This window comes from Rhamphochromis longiceps, linkage group LG8 (assembly GCF_057381845.1).
Source record: "Rhamphochromis longiceps isolate RC_006_pf linkage group LG8, R_longiceps_female_GT1.1, whole genome shotgun sequence".
NCBI lineage: Eukaryota > Metazoa > Chordata > Actinopteri > Cichliformes > Cichlidae > Rhamphochromis > Rhamphochromis longiceps.
This window is the reverse complement of record NC_140564.1, coordinates 10,362,809-10,377,155: the sequence shown is the minus strand read 5'-3', so window position 1 is coordinate 10,377,155 and position 14,347 is coordinate 10,362,809. Positions and strand designations below refer to the sequence as shown.

Below are 14,347 nucleotides of genomic sequence, written 5' to 3'. Positions count from 1 at the left end.
GACAGTGGTACATAACAGTCAGTGAACACATCCTATTTTAAAAAGAAGAGAAATGAAGCTTAGTTTATTATTTTTGTACCTGAGAAGAAGGGGTCGTCGAGCACGGTGTGGGAGATGTTAGTTCGTGTGCTGACTTCCGTTGGCATGTGGAAAACCTCCCGCCGTGTCATCGACTGGCTGCTGTGCTGGGACAAAGCACCTACAGGCAAGGAAGGACAAAAACAGATGGATGAGAAGTCTGTTATCTCCAAGAAGGAGTGACAGAAATGCGTTGAGCAATACATTATCATATAAGCTTAAGCTAATTTGCAATGCTTCATCCTACATGAGCTTTTAAAGGTATTTTAACCAAACCTTCACCACCAGGGGGCAGCATTCTACAAGTGGTGTTGAAATGTAGCTGAAATGTGCGCTGTTGTTTAATTTCTGAAATATTAGGAGGTGTTATGCTTTGGCTGGCTGCCTTTATGAACAAAAATGTTATCTTAATGGCTTGCCTGGTTAAATAAAGGTTATAATAATTAACAGCACCATCTTGTGGTATAAAGTGATATTACACAAAAGCAAAGCCCAACTCTAGGATCAACCTAGCTGATATCTCCTCAACATAAGACATATAACTTTTTTTGAAATACAGGTATTTACACTGTGTAAAAATTCATAAAACCCAGGAGCACACGCAAACCTCAAACCCCAGAAAATGTAGACAAAAAAATGTAAATGGCGCCCAAACAGTAGTACAAAGAAGAGCATGTCTCACGCCTCTTTAAAAACTGTTTCAGCTTATATTTTAAAATAACCCAAATCAGGATCTACTTTTAGTTCCTCAAATAAGGACATCCACATGTTGATCGCCAAACAGGAAATGCTGATCAAATCTGACAGTTACCGCTGCTCTGCTCTGAAGAGACCGTCAGTGACTTTGAACAGCTACCAAAATAACGCTGCAACTTCAAGGTGAGCGACTAAAGCCAAAAAGAATGAACACCTCAGAAAGTTATCTAGGCAATCTGACTCTACAATGTCCTCTAGCTAACCATCGAGCACAACAAGATGTGCAACTAGCCAACTGCTTCCTGTGTGGACGCCCTGTAACTCATTCCCCCATAAAGACGACATTTGGTGACCTCAACGGTACCTTTAATGATGGGAGTTTTTTTTGTAAAGCCTTCCAGTGGGCTGGATCGCGTTCCTCTTTTGGGTGTCATGTAAGGTTCCCTATCTGTAAGCGGAACCCTGAGGTCAACAAGCACCTGTCAATCTTCAGATTTAACTCAATAACTTCTATTGTGCAAAGCAGCACAACAAAAGCTTGCTTTCTTAATGTTGAATCTAAGTTTTTAACATTTAAAAATGCATATTAACTCATGGAAATGATCATTTCTGTCAATTTATGCTAAAAGTAAGAATCGCTGGACAAATTTCTATTAATTCTTGATGGATTACAGAGACCTCTGCACCTTTGCTGCGCCACAGTCATGCCAATATTTCTCCTTGACTGAGAGGATCATAAATTACCCCAGAGGTTCCCAGAAGATGGATCTTTTTTGGTACCAGCTTTAAAATTCATCGAGCATATTCCTGTTACATAACTCCAAAATGTTTGCTCTTGCATAGCCTCAGTCTAAAATGTCAACTCTGGACAGAAGCTGCCCTGCACTCCAATACAGACAAAGAGACTGACATTTACGCTCATCCCTCCGAGGGGATCAGCTTTTTGTCTATTTCAGCTTCTAGCAACAACCGCTGGGAGTTTTTTTGTTGTATTTTTAAAATTAATATCAGACGCCAATCTGTCAGTACGGGCTTTATCTTACTTCCATCCTGAGATTCAATGGTGATGATGCCCTCCCTCTCCGGACCGAAGCCCTGTGTGGTTCGAGCCTGGACCTTAAACTTGTAGGGCATGTTCTCAGTCAGGTTGGGAACGGTCAGACTGGTTTCAGCGCCATCGCTGTTCACCTGGAAGGAACGCATATCACCTGCAGGAAACAGGAAACAGAGGTCAAACCAAATTCGCACAATTTAAAATGTAACAGCTTTACTGCAAGTGACCTTTGTGCAGAAAGCCTCACCTCCGCCATGCAGCTGTTCGCAGGTGACTACATATCCCAGGATCTCTCCGTTGGGCTTGCGTGGTTTCTCCCAGCTGAGCTGCAGCGAATCAGGACTCAGAGCTGTGAACACCAGAGGTCCTGGAGCGCTGGGAGTGCTAAGAGTGAAAGGCGAACCTGGAGGAAGAAGTGACAAGCGACAGCATGAGGAAGGAGAAATATTAGATCGAGTGCCTTTGTTAAGATAAGCAGACGTTGTTTTTGTGGACTGATAAGTGAATGAGCACCTGGCACAGGGCTGAGGGGGCTCTTGGGGTCGACAGCAGACTCGATGGTGATGACGCCCTCTCTTTCCGGACCCCAGCCCTCCTGGCTCTGAGCCTTCACCTTAAACAGGTAGGAGTGATTTGGCAGCAGGTCCTGGATGATCACCGAGTTCTCTGCCGGGTTTGTCACGTTGATACGCTTCATCTCACCTACAGGGAGCAGAGCGTGGTCAGCATCACCATCGGAGAAGATGTCAACTGCCTCCATAAACAGGAAGTGAATACACGCACATCCTGTTCTCGCTCTTCCACATTAACGTTGTGCTCCTTGCACTTACCTCCGTTGAGGAGCTGGTAGAGGACGCAGTATGCGAGGATGTCTTTCTCACAGTGGGGCTCCTGCCAGCTGACTTTGAGGGCCGTTGGTCCCAGTGCAGAAAACACCAGTCTGCTCGGGGTGTCTGGAATGCCGGGGGCGAGTCGTGCATCTGAGAGATAACACACAAAAACATGAGCATCCTAACAGATATGTGGTGCGTCTTCAGATCAGAGAGGGGACAGATTAGATTTAAATGACTTTTCTAATTTCACAAAGCCGTTTATCTCCATTACTCTGAGTGCTTTGCAGCGATGGAACTGATTTTAAGACTGTCACAGATTATATATTGCATTATACATTACAGCTCTTGCGTAGTCCTAATAGCACTGCGATTAAAGGCAGCAGGATAAACTGTATTTAACATCAAATTCCCTCACAGACCTTTTATGACATACGAGTTTTGGTGGTTTTGGCTACAAGAAAAATATAATAAACCCAATATTCATCTCCACCAACTCCTGAAACTAATTCAAGCACCAAATCACAACAACAGTCGCCTCAATGTGCTTTATATTGTAAGGTAGACCCTATAATAATACATACAGAGAAAAACCCAACAGTCATATGACCCCTTATGAGCAAGCACTTTGGCAAAAGTGGGAAGGAAAAACTCCCTTTTAACAGGAAGAAACATCCAGCAGAACCAGGCTCAGGGAGGGGCGGGGCCATCTGCTGTGACAGGTTGGGGTGGGAGAAAGTCTAGCTGTTAAGCAAATGAATAAATTCAATAAAAAGCAAAACTGTAATGTGTTTGACTATTAGCATCCCTGCTAGGTCTGAAAAAAGTGATGCCAAGGCACAATTCTTTCTAACGGCCAGCAGGAGGCGACTACTCTGATTGCAACAAGGAGTCAGTTTGTATGAAAATCTAAGGTCTCGATTCCCTTTGTCGGTGAGGCTGGTGATTGAATTTATGATATCAATTGCTAGCATCAAGTCTGTTTTATGAGTGTGTTCCCCTTGAAATAATGATGTGATGTGTATACATGAATGAAATATTGTGTTAATCTAAAACAAAAGGGATTTCTAGTTGTTAGAACATCGGATCTCAGAGCGAGGCAAAGTTCCACACGTTTAAAGAAGCAGCGAAGACTGCAGAGGGGTGCTTTATGCATCACACCCAGCAAACCCTTCCAGTGCTTCCATGCTTGTATGCTGCAGACTTACCATGGAGAACCCTGTCCAGACTATACAAGGCTTCATTGACGTCTGAAGACTGATTCCTGGCCCTCGAGCCCTGAGACAGGCTGTAGCTGAAGTGACTCTGAGAGCTGCTCTGCATCCCAGTGTAGCCGAACCCACCTGATGGCGCATTGAGCAGGGGAAAGGAGGGAGGGGTAGAGGGGAGCAGGACACCAGGAGGTAAAGAAAATGATGGAAGCAAAACAGAAGGGGGAGGGAAGCGCATAAGGAGGGAAGAAAAAAGAAGTAGAATAGAAACGAGGGGAGGGAGGGAGAAACAGCGATAGTCAGCTTAGCTCCTGCAAAGCCCCAACAGCCCCAACCCTGCTAACAGATGTCCAAACCAATGGGCTCATTCATGCTCTTGCATAGTTTACCTGCCACGGCATCTTTACTGTTGCACTCCAAAAAAATAGAAAAGCGTCTCTCGTGGCCAGAAGAACAGAAATAATTCATTCTCAATTTCTCTAAATTAATTCAAACCTCTGTGAAAACTTACCAAGATCTGGGAATTTGCTTGACAGGTCCCCCATGACGATAGAATCACGGATATTTTCTTCCATGTAGCCTCGGTTCTCCGAACGCTTCCTCAGGATAACGTCAGAGGTGTGGACACCTCCGATCAAATCCTGTCTGCGAGAGCCTCCTGCATGGAAGGAGAGACAGATGAAGGATAAAGACATGCGGCGTTATGAAGTTTTACTTTACTTTTTCTCAGCGCTGCTCCCACCCTCCCATCATACCTGGCCCAGACAAGTAGGTGGTGGTTGTTTCCGTGGTATAGGAGCCGCCCGCCCCTCTGTAGTTTGAGCTCAGAGTGGACATGGGGGAGGACGATGCTGACAGGTTACGTGTTCCTGACCCTCCGGGGAAAAGGAAATTCTGTTCCCACTTCCCGTTCATATAATCTGTGATGCACGACAGCGAGAGCCGGGGTTGTTAATAACACAGTACACAATCTGCAACATTTAAAGCGTTCATTCACTCTCAGTGCCACTGATGGGAAGCAGCCTCAGCCAGAACGCGGAGAGTAAAGCAGCAACAGTTTCAGTCCCGCTTATGTGCAATAGGGCAGTGAACACTACAACCGCACTTTTTCATTCAATCAAGCTGAAATCACTTCTTTTTTATTGCTAGAAGACTGTATTTTTCTCCAAGCAAATCACATGTTATGCTTACTTGTATTGCAGCAGGTCATAGAGTCATATTTTAAAGGACGCTCACCTTAAACATGGCCAAAGTAACAAATAATGTCACAGTATGTACAAATAATCGATGTGAGCCAAACTCGGAGACGGCGCAGATTTCCTTATATGGTCATTGTATTGCAACACCAGCGAGTATCCAGGTGTACAACAACTTGGGGAAGCCAGGTAAGGAAGAGCCAGTCAGAAAAATTTTTTTACAGCATAGAAATTTTACTGATTTTGTTTAAGCTGGTTAGTAAAAATAAAAACATAAAAATCACAGAAATAAAACAGCAAAATAGAACTCGGGTTAAAGGCTAGGAAGCTAACACACACTACCAAACACAGTTATTATATAATCTCGGCATGTTGGTACACATAACTTCTTAGTGTTACAACACTCCCCTTAGGCTTGGGGCGATCGTGGCTCAAGAGTTGGGAGTTCGCCTTGTAATCGGAAGGTTGCCGGTTCGAGCCCCGGCTCCGACAGTCTCGGTCGTTGTGTCCTTGGGCAAGACACTTCACCCGTTGCCTACTGGTGGTGGTCAGAGGGCCCGGTGGCGCCAGTGTCCGGCAGCCTCGCCTCTGTCAGTGCGCCCCAGGGTGGCTGTGGCTACAATGTAGCTTGCCATCACCAGTGTGTGAATGTGTGTGTGAATGGGTGGATGACTGGATATGTAAAGCGCTTTGGGGTCCTTAGGGACTAGTAAAGCGCTATATAAATACAGGCCATTTAGCATTTAGGCTGATAAGAAATATTATTAGTCTTAAAGTTTAGCCATTCCAAATTAATGTAGTTAATATTGAGATATTTCATTGTGGATAAAGTATCCCATGATGAAACTAAAGTACTTTCTCTATAAGCAAGTAGAGAAGTGAGCATGTCTTCATCTACAGAAGCAAAACTGTAAATGCTGTTGCTTAATGTGCAGAAAACATATCAAATACTGGCAGCCTCCTCAATGTGAATAACCGAGCCGCGTATGTAAAAGCACATTCGAAAATAAAAGGAAAAAGAGCTGCGAGAAAAGTGCTCTGCAGAGATGAAACTGTATTTTAATTAATAAACCCCCCAAAAAGCCTGTTTATTCTGTGCTTCTGCACACTAACTAAGCTTGTAATACAGCTTTATACCACAGGCAAGCTGCCTCCAGATCACAACCTCCCCAGTGGGACACAAAGAGAATAGACCCGATCATCAACTGGAGGTGCAGCAGTTGATGCCAGTGCTCGTCTCTGGGCAGGATAGATGGGGCAGGTGCCGACTAAGGACAAGTGGTAACATTTGAGTATGAGTTAAACCACGAAAGCAGAGAGAAACGTTGTTGCCTTGCTGGGAGCATGACTGGCCGTGCGTAACAGCTGGCATGCCGGCTGCCTATCTGCGGGGTCGGATGGAGTGTTCTTCACCTGGCAGGGGTGTTTTGGTGTAGCTGGGGTTGGGGGTCTCATCTGAGCTCGTCTCTGTGTCTGTGCTGAGCCGACTGGGGATGACATCCACTCGCCTTTTCCACGACACCTTACGGAGATCCAGGTTGGACCCCACCAACTTGACATATTTCCAGCCTTGATTTGGTGGTTACAGTGGAGAAGCAAGCAGGCCAAGGGTGGGTTTGTTTGTTTTGCTATAGAGTACTTTACAAGACAAACTGCATGCATGTACTGTAGATGTGATTATATATCGCTTAAGTGCAAACTGTCTTGGAAGTGAGTAGCAACTTTAGCACTACTGGAGAAAAATGAGAGCAACACAATGGCTGCAAAAAGCAGGAGAGTGACAGCAGACTGAAGACATTTTGGTTTGTGATCACAGAGACATCTACTGCATATTTCTGCGGATGCAGTGGAAGCAGACTTTTGCTGCTGCTTGACTGGGGCGCTGCCTGTAGGAAAAGGCCGCCAGATGGAAGTGGTATCAAAAAAGCATGACAGAGCCTTGAGAATAACACAGAGTCTCAGAGCTCTGGTGGGTCTTTTTTATGTTTTCAGACGTTTTATACTAAAAACCTGAAAAAATTAGAAAGAACCCAAAAAAGGAAAAGTATGTATGTTCCTTCTCTTTCAGAAGGGCCAGCATATTTTGCATAAAGAACACGTTGCCTAACACACGATGCCTCGGAGCATCAAGAGTATGAATTGAAATCACTGGATCCACGTTACAGTCACAGCTCGTTCTCTGACACTATCAGCTCTCAAGAGGAGGTTGTGCTTTTGGCTCTGGATACCCACCGTCACCAGACACACTGGGTGTCTTGGAGCCTACAGGTGACTTCAGCACCTCGTTGCTGTACATCAGGTAGCCGTCATACTCATCTCCTGCCTCGGCATCCACAATGGGGACATCTGGAATGATGGGAACTGGGGGCAGAAAGAAAAAGAAAGGGGTAAATGATTTTTCATGGAGGCTGAGCGCTCTGGGGAGGTCTTTGTCACCGACTTACTGGACAGCGGTCTGGCTGGCTGCGATGCCAAGTTGATGGTTGCATCTCTGAAGGGACCCCAGCCCACGCTGTTCTTGGCACGGACCTTGTACTGATAGGTTTGTGCGTTCTGGAGGTTCTCGATCAACAGCATTCGCTTTTTAGGATTGTCGATCTTCACTTTCTTAGCTGGTCCTACTGGCTCTGCGAGAAGCAACAGGATAGAATCAAACTTTGGCGCTCCCAGCGCATGTGGAGAACTTTTGTGTTTTACGAGCGGGTCTCTTACTCATATCGTCATCGATGGGCGTGTAGATGACCTCGTAAGCCGTAATGTTGCCGTTGGTCTCTGCAGGCTCTGCCCAGCTGAGCTGAGTGACAGTTGGACTGATGACATTGAAGGCCAAACGACCAGGTTCTCCGGGCACTACGGGAAAATGCCACAGCAGCCATTTGTGAGTTTAAATTTAGCCTTGAGACAGGTTGTTCCAAACAAACTAGCTCTAACGTGGGGGGTAAATTGTATCGTAACATGATTGCATTGAACCACGGCATCCTTATTAGCTATAAGCTGGAGGAATCTGGGCTTTAATGTTAAAAAAAAGAAGTTGCATTTAACAGAAATTGACTGGGTTTACAGTAATTACCATCCTCCAGTGTTTGACAGGTGACGACGTCAGTATCGTAGCCATCTCCCACTGAATTGTAGGCACACACTCGCATCTCATAGTCACAGTAGGGATACAGGTTGGTCAAGTCAGCATGTGGAGTCTTCACATCTAAGACCTGGGCATCTTTCTCTGGATCACCATAGATCCAATACTTGACCTAAAAGAAAACACTGACTTGATAAATATTCCAAAAATCTTCTTGATGGGATTCAGCTCTTAAACTAAAGCCCTCTACACACCAAGCGCGTTGCGAAAAAATGAAATAAAATCCTGAATTTTTTTGAACTTGACTGAAAGTCGTGCGTGATTTGCAGAAAATCTGTCCTAAAAAAAAGCTGCCAAATGCAGTGATGTGGTTGGTGAGACCTGTTTTTTTTCGTGCATAACAATCAGAAAAATCAAGCGTGATTTAAAGAAATTTGTTCGCTTCTGCAGTGTGAATGGCCGATTAGGAGTCAGTGAGTTTGATAAATATTGTTTCAAGGCCTTATCAGCGATATTTCGCGTACCTTGTACCCCATGGGGTTACCAGGTGGAGGTTCCCAGTTGAGGCGGATGCTTCTGGGTCCAGTTGCTACAGCCTTAGGGTTTTCTGGGGAGAGGAGGTGACCACCAGGTGAGGCAGCTTTCCTGTTTATGAAGCCCTTCTGTGCCATCTGTGCTATTTCAGGAGATCTTGGAACTGTGGGGATTGGAAGGAATTACCAGATAAACAAACTTGCAGTAATTCTGTTTCACAATGATTGAAACTTCTCAAATGCCATTTCAGTAAATCTTTGGATGAATGTGTTTGTGGAACTAACAGTTCACTCAACATCACCTCAACACACTTACCTCCATCTGTGACATTGACAACGGTGGTCTTCTTGTCTCCAATAGAAGCGTTGGTACTTGGGTCAAATAGCTCAAGCTGGAAGGTCTCAGGCTGGATGGGTCCGGGGTAGGCTTTTGGATCAATCACAATGTTCTTTTCTGTCTCTCCGGGAGAAAACTTCAGAGGGCCAGATAACTCAAAGCGCTGGGCCTTCTTGGTGCGCCATTTCACTGTGGCAGGGGTCTCGGGGCTGCGAGTGCGGACCACTGGAATGGTGTAGGTTGGATCTGTTGTGGTGAAGTTCTGGGTGGCCTTCTTGAACGCCATCACACTGGGTTCTGTGTGATAAAGAGCGATAATGTGGGAAAGAGGAGCAACTTTAGCGATCAATTCTTCTCTTAGAATCAAGGCTGTGATCAGAACACTTGTGCATCCATTTACCTGGCAGGTCTGCGATGGTAACAGTGGTTCTCGGGTAGCGTCCCAGCTTGGCACCCTGCCTTGGATTACTGAGGTCCATGACAAACTGTTTGACCTGTTTGTCTTCTAGTAGACCATCTTTCTCACTCAGCTCCAGGAGACGAACAGGAACTATCTTCTGAGTCTCACCTGGACCATAGGTCAGGTCTCCTTCTACAGTCAAGTAGTCCTGAAATACATTATGGAGGAACCGTTTGGTAATGTGGAAAACCCACTGACCTATACCACACACGCTGACTGTGATTAGAAGTTGGCACAAGCCTGTAAAGGCTCTAAAGTAGGGGTCTCCAACTCTAGTCCTCGAGAGCTGCTGTCCTGCAGCTTTTAGTGTCAGCTACTCCAGCAAGCTGAATCAAATGCGCGAATTACCTCAAGTGTGGCAAAGCCGTTCATTTGATTCAGGTGTGTTGGAACAAGGATGCATCTAAAAGCTGCAGGACAGTAGCTCTCAAGGGCTGGAGTTGGAGACCCCTGCTTTCTAAATCTGGCTGAAAATAATACATTTAGTGTTTTGGTCACGTCCTTGGATTTTTAGAGGTAATCGTGACCATATTTGGATGATGGTTAACAAGGTGCATCCACCTTTGGTATATAAATAAAAATAAAATAAAATCTTTTTGAATTTAAAGTCCCAACAGCATCCAAATGGATGAGTTATAAAACACTCACCCAGTGTACAATTGTTATTAACAAGTTGTAGAGATGATACAGTTTTCGGACTGTAAACGTGTTAATGTCTTAACATGGACGTCTGTGAGTGCTTACTCACTTTTCGGAGACACCTTAATGTGGCCATGTTGGCTTCATTTTTCAGTCCCATCCATATCATACATAAAAAGCCGCACATGCTACCAGTACGCAGCAGCTCACCTTCTTATCCTTGGCAGTGAGGTCTCGTGAGCGGTATGCGACTTGTGTGCGTCCGTCCTCAATGATCTCTCTGCTGACTGGGATGTTGGCCACTCCATCCTTCCTGCTGTAGGTGTAAGACGGCTGGAGGAATGAAAAGACACTGGTGGCTGGTGGAGGAACAGAGGAAAGAATCAGTTTATACGATCAAACATCATACACTGTTCAAACCACAGGGCCTCTCGAACTTTAACTCAACATTCCTCACCGTGCTCTTTGATGATGGTGATGTTAACCAAACGTTTTCCAATCTCTGCAATCCCCAAAGGCACATCTACAGCCTCCACCAGCAGTTGTTTCTTGTCATCGTCTTCATCTTTGACAAAGAGCGGCACATGGACGTCTACTGATTCCACACCTTCTTGGAACTCTATGGCTCCAGCAGCCTCTGCAGAAGAAGAGCAGATTTATGGCAGGCAGTAATAAGAGTATAGCTTGGCTTTGCTGCAAACAAAAGATCCATTTTAACCATTTGGGCACGCAAATAACACACACCTCTATCTGTAGCTACTGTGTAGTAGCCCGGCACCACTTTCAGGTCGTGGAAGTTTCCAGACTGGACGTTCTTTTCAGTAAGTTTGACGATATCTGGGTAGCTGCTGCGAGGAGCAGACAAGACGGTGTCCATGATGGTGTAGTCCTGCCTAAAGAGCACAGCAGGGCCAGAGAAGTTAGACATGAATCACCTTAGGTTCCCTAAGAAGACAAAACCTGTACCGTTTTCTTGCATTATTACAATATTAATGATACCTTTTCCCAGCATTTCTCTGTGTTCTGCAAGGGCAAAGAAAAAGCAACAATTACTGAGAAAATCAACCATTTGTTTCTAGCTTTGATGACAAAAAAGCACACATATTTTGGTGTTACTGGACATTTAGTCCATCTTACCTGAAGGAGGTCTTCTGCACCTTCTGCGCCCCAGGAATTTGCTTGTACAACTCATTTAGCTAAATGGAAAAACAAACAGCTAAGTGAAACTGTTCCTACACTGATACATGCCCACAAACAATCCAAAAGACTCACATTATCTGCAACTTCCTTGCGGAGCTGGTCACCCTCTCTGGAATCGGGGTGTGTCAGGCTCTCAGAGAAGAGCCTGTTCAGTCGAAGTGAGATCGGGAATGGGACTACAAAAGTTGAAAAGAAAGAAAAAATGTGTGTAAAAGTTTTTTTTACTCCAAAACTCCATTTGACTTTTTCTTCAATTTTTCTGCTTTTGAAAGAACTCACTGGTCTCTTTAGGGTTTGGCTTTATTAGAGCCTGGGGGTGATTGGGTCCACGGTGGACATTGTCTGTAACCTTCCAGCGAACCACATCAGTACCTTTGGGTGGACCGGTCCTCACCATCGGTGTGTCAAGATGATCTGAGGTAAGCAGAGACTGACGGAGCAAATATTCATCTTCTTTGAATCCAACTATGCGGCCTGAAAATAGAATTCAACATGAGGTCGCTCACCTTCAACACAAACCCCTGCTGGAAATGATGAATAATATACAACATGATAAACATCTTACCTCTCCTACAGCAAGGCAGCAGAGCCAGACAGCTCTGTGTTGAGAAAAGACAGAAACCATTACCTCCCCTGTGACTTATATAAAAAATTAATTATTTACAGTTCCAAATGTGAGTGTTTATTACCTGAAAGCAGGCCTTGCAGCAGGCGCAATACTTCCAGCAGCAAAGCAGCAGAAGAGCCAACAGCAACAAGAGGAACAGGATGAGGGGAAGCAACCACAAGAGGCTCCTAGGGGGGCAGTCTGAAGAGTCGTCAGGAGAAATTGATAAAGTTAGAAACAAAATCATAGAAAGCACAGCTGCTAGAGCTGCAGCTTTGTTGTTCTAAAGTCTGTGTGATATCATTAAATCTTTTGTTGAAAACAGTTATGGATATCGGTTTATGAGCAGTCACAGAATACTGCTGAAAATCTTTATTTCTTAACATCAAGACTGGATTACAAAGTGTGGAGTGAAGCCATCTACTCCAGGGCTCAGAGCTCATTCGCCGTAACATACTGGAGGAAGTTCTATCCAACTGCTAACTGTGATTAACCCTCTTTTTTTTAAGAAAGGACCTTATCTGGCTCGCTGCATTGGTGGGGCCATAGTGACTGCAATCCAGGAGAGGTAAAACAGGAGTTGCTTCCTCTGAAGGTTGTACATGGTTTTCACTTTGAGACAGGGTTAAGAGCTTGGGCAATTGGGACACGCTCAGTGCCAAAGCCACTACTTCGCTACATCAAAAGGTGCTAGTTGTCATTCAGGTAACTCACTAGCTTGCCTACTGGGGGTTTCAGGAAGGAGGCCTTTGGGGCAGATCCGGGACACGTCCCGGAGCCTCGGTGTTTTACCAGAAGAGCTGGCGGTGTGTATGAGGTTCATTTTTTCAAGCCTGATAAGATTCACTGCACTTCTTAGTGTCGTTAAATACGTTTGCCTAAATAAAGAGCGCATAAAGTTAAAGAACAATTAATCCTAAGGTTATTATTAGGTTGAAGTTATTAGGCGACCGTGGCTCAGGGGGTTGGGAATCGCATCTGTAACCGGAAGGTCGCCGGTTCGATCCCTGGGCTCTCTGTCCTGGTCGTTGTGTCCCTGGGCAAGACACTTTACCCTACTTGCCTACTGGTGTTGGCCAGAGGGGCCGATGGCACGATATGGCAGCCTCGCTTCTGTCAGTCTGCCCCAGGGCAGCTGTGGCTACAACTGTAGCTGCCTCCACCAGTGTGTGTGAATGTGACAGTGAATGAATAGTGGTATTGTAAAGCGCTTTGGGTGCCTTGAAAAGTGCTATATAAATCCAATCCATTATTATTTACTATTAATAAGATTACAACACACAACCAGTGTTGGTCAAGTTACTTGAAAAAAGTAATCAGTAACTAATTACTGATTACTTTCCCAAAAAAGTAATCCCATTACTTTACTGATTACTTATTTTCAAAAGTAATTAATTACTTAGTTACTTAGTTACTTTTTAAAAACACAATTTACAACCTGAAGAGGTTATAAAGCGATAGATCTTTCAGCCCAATTCTACTTTTTCTGCATAATCCATCATACAAAATGTAATCAAATGGAAAAGTCTCTTTTTAAAATTTGTTTTATCAGTTTTAATCTTTTAATTTTATGCATCAAGTAAAAATTTAATTATATGCAACATTCTCTGACTTGAATAAATTAGTTTAACATTTAAACCTATTTTCTGCACATTCCAGCTCATAAAATAAAATATTTTTTGTGTTTACACTCACTCTTTCAAATAGATGAAAGTAAAACACAGCAGAAAATAAATAAAGTCAAAGACTAGCGGTCCTGTTGCTCTATTTTCACCTGTAAAGCAGGAGTAGGGTAGGCGGAGGTTTACCCTGGTGCAGGTGTGCCGCGGTCAGTTGAAGAATCTGCGACTTTCTCTGTGAGGTTCCCATTACGTCGTAGCTACTCGGTGCTTGCTCGGAAGTTTAGGGGTTTTTTTCGCTGTAAAAAGAAGTTTTCTTCCCACGCACAGCGGACACTAATGTTTTTGTCACTTTTTATGGAATCAAACTCAAAGTAAGGTCAGTACTTCCACGCTTTAAACGCTGCACGCTCATACTCTCTCCCACAATCGATATATGATCCATTGTTGATCTGCACACAGCTGTTGTCGCTAACGGCGCACTCGCTTACGTCACTGTCGTGAGACATTCTCGCAAAAAAATCACGGTTTTAGTAACGCAGTAACGCAGCGTTCCTACGGGAAAGTAAAGGTAATCTAATTACCGTTTTTGCAATAGTAATCCCTTACTTTACTCGTTACTTGAAAAAAGTAATCCGATTACAGTACAGTACACACCATCTCTGCACACGACACACTACACCTGCAGTTAATTTTCTCCAAGCTACTCTTATCACACTCATGACAAGAACTTTGAAATTAAAGAAATTTGTGTGATCATGTAGGATTCCTCCACATTCAGCAATCACATATTATAACACATAAGCTG

The 14,347-nt window shown here is 44.4% G+C and overlaps 1 protein-coding gene across 5 annotated transcripts in view; it reads right to left on the bottom strand.

Moving 5' to 3' along the window:
* Window positions 1-14,347, bottom strand: part of itgb4 (integrin, beta 4) — a 28,230-nt gene that overhangs the window by 1,252 nt on the left and 12,631 nt on the right. For 4 of the 5 annotated variants that reach the window (XM_085415707.1, XM_085415708.1, XM_085415709.1 and 1 more), the window contains 24 exons: window positions 12,003-12,121; window positions 11,879-11,912; window positions 11,593-11,787; window positions 11,386-11,489; window positions 11,251-11,309; window positions 11,113-11,136; window positions 10,858-11,006; window positions 10,571-10,750; window positions 10,324-10,472; window positions 9,415-9,622; window positions 8,994-9,311; window positions 8,669-8,841; window positions 8,136-8,316; window positions 7,778-7,915; window positions 7,510-7,692; window positions 7,298-7,426; window positions 4,625-4,789; window positions 4,381-4,527; window positions 3,867-4,001; window positions 2,659-2,808; window positions 2,342-2,530; window positions 2,076-2,231; window positions 1,818-1,982; window positions 80-199 (listed from right to left, as the gene is read on the bottom strand). In XM_085415707.1, the coding sequence (XP_085271833.1) occupies window positions 80-199; window positions 1,818-1,982; window positions 2,076-2,231; window positions 2,342-2,530; window positions 2,659-2,808; window positions 3,867-4,001; window positions 4,381-4,527; window positions 4,625-4,789; window positions 7,298-7,426; window positions 7,510-7,692; window positions 7,778-7,915; window positions 8,136-8,316; window positions 8,669-8,841; window positions 8,994-9,311; window positions 9,415-9,622; window positions 10,324-10,472; window positions 10,571-10,750; window positions 10,858-11,006; window positions 11,113-11,136; window positions 11,251-11,309; window positions 11,386-11,489; window positions 11,593-11,787; window positions 11,879-11,912; window positions 12,003-12,121 (3,570 nt within the window). Of the gene's footprint in view, window positions 1-79; window positions 200-1,817; window positions 1,983-2,075; window positions 2,232-2,341; window positions 2,531-2,658; window positions 2,809-3,866; window positions 4,002-4,380; window positions 4,528-4,624; window positions 4,790-6,478; window positions 6,635-7,297; window positions 7,427-7,509; window positions 7,693-7,777; window positions 7,916-8,135; window positions 8,317-8,668; window positions 8,842-8,993; window positions 9,312-9,414; window positions 9,623-10,323; window positions 10,473-10,570; window positions 10,751-10,857; window positions 11,007-11,112; window positions 11,137-11,250; window positions 11,310-11,385; window positions 11,490-11,592; window positions 11,788-11,878; window positions 11,913-12,002; window positions 12,122-14,347 lie in introns of all 5 variants that reach the window. The other variant, XM_085415710.1, reaches the window with a different exon arrangement.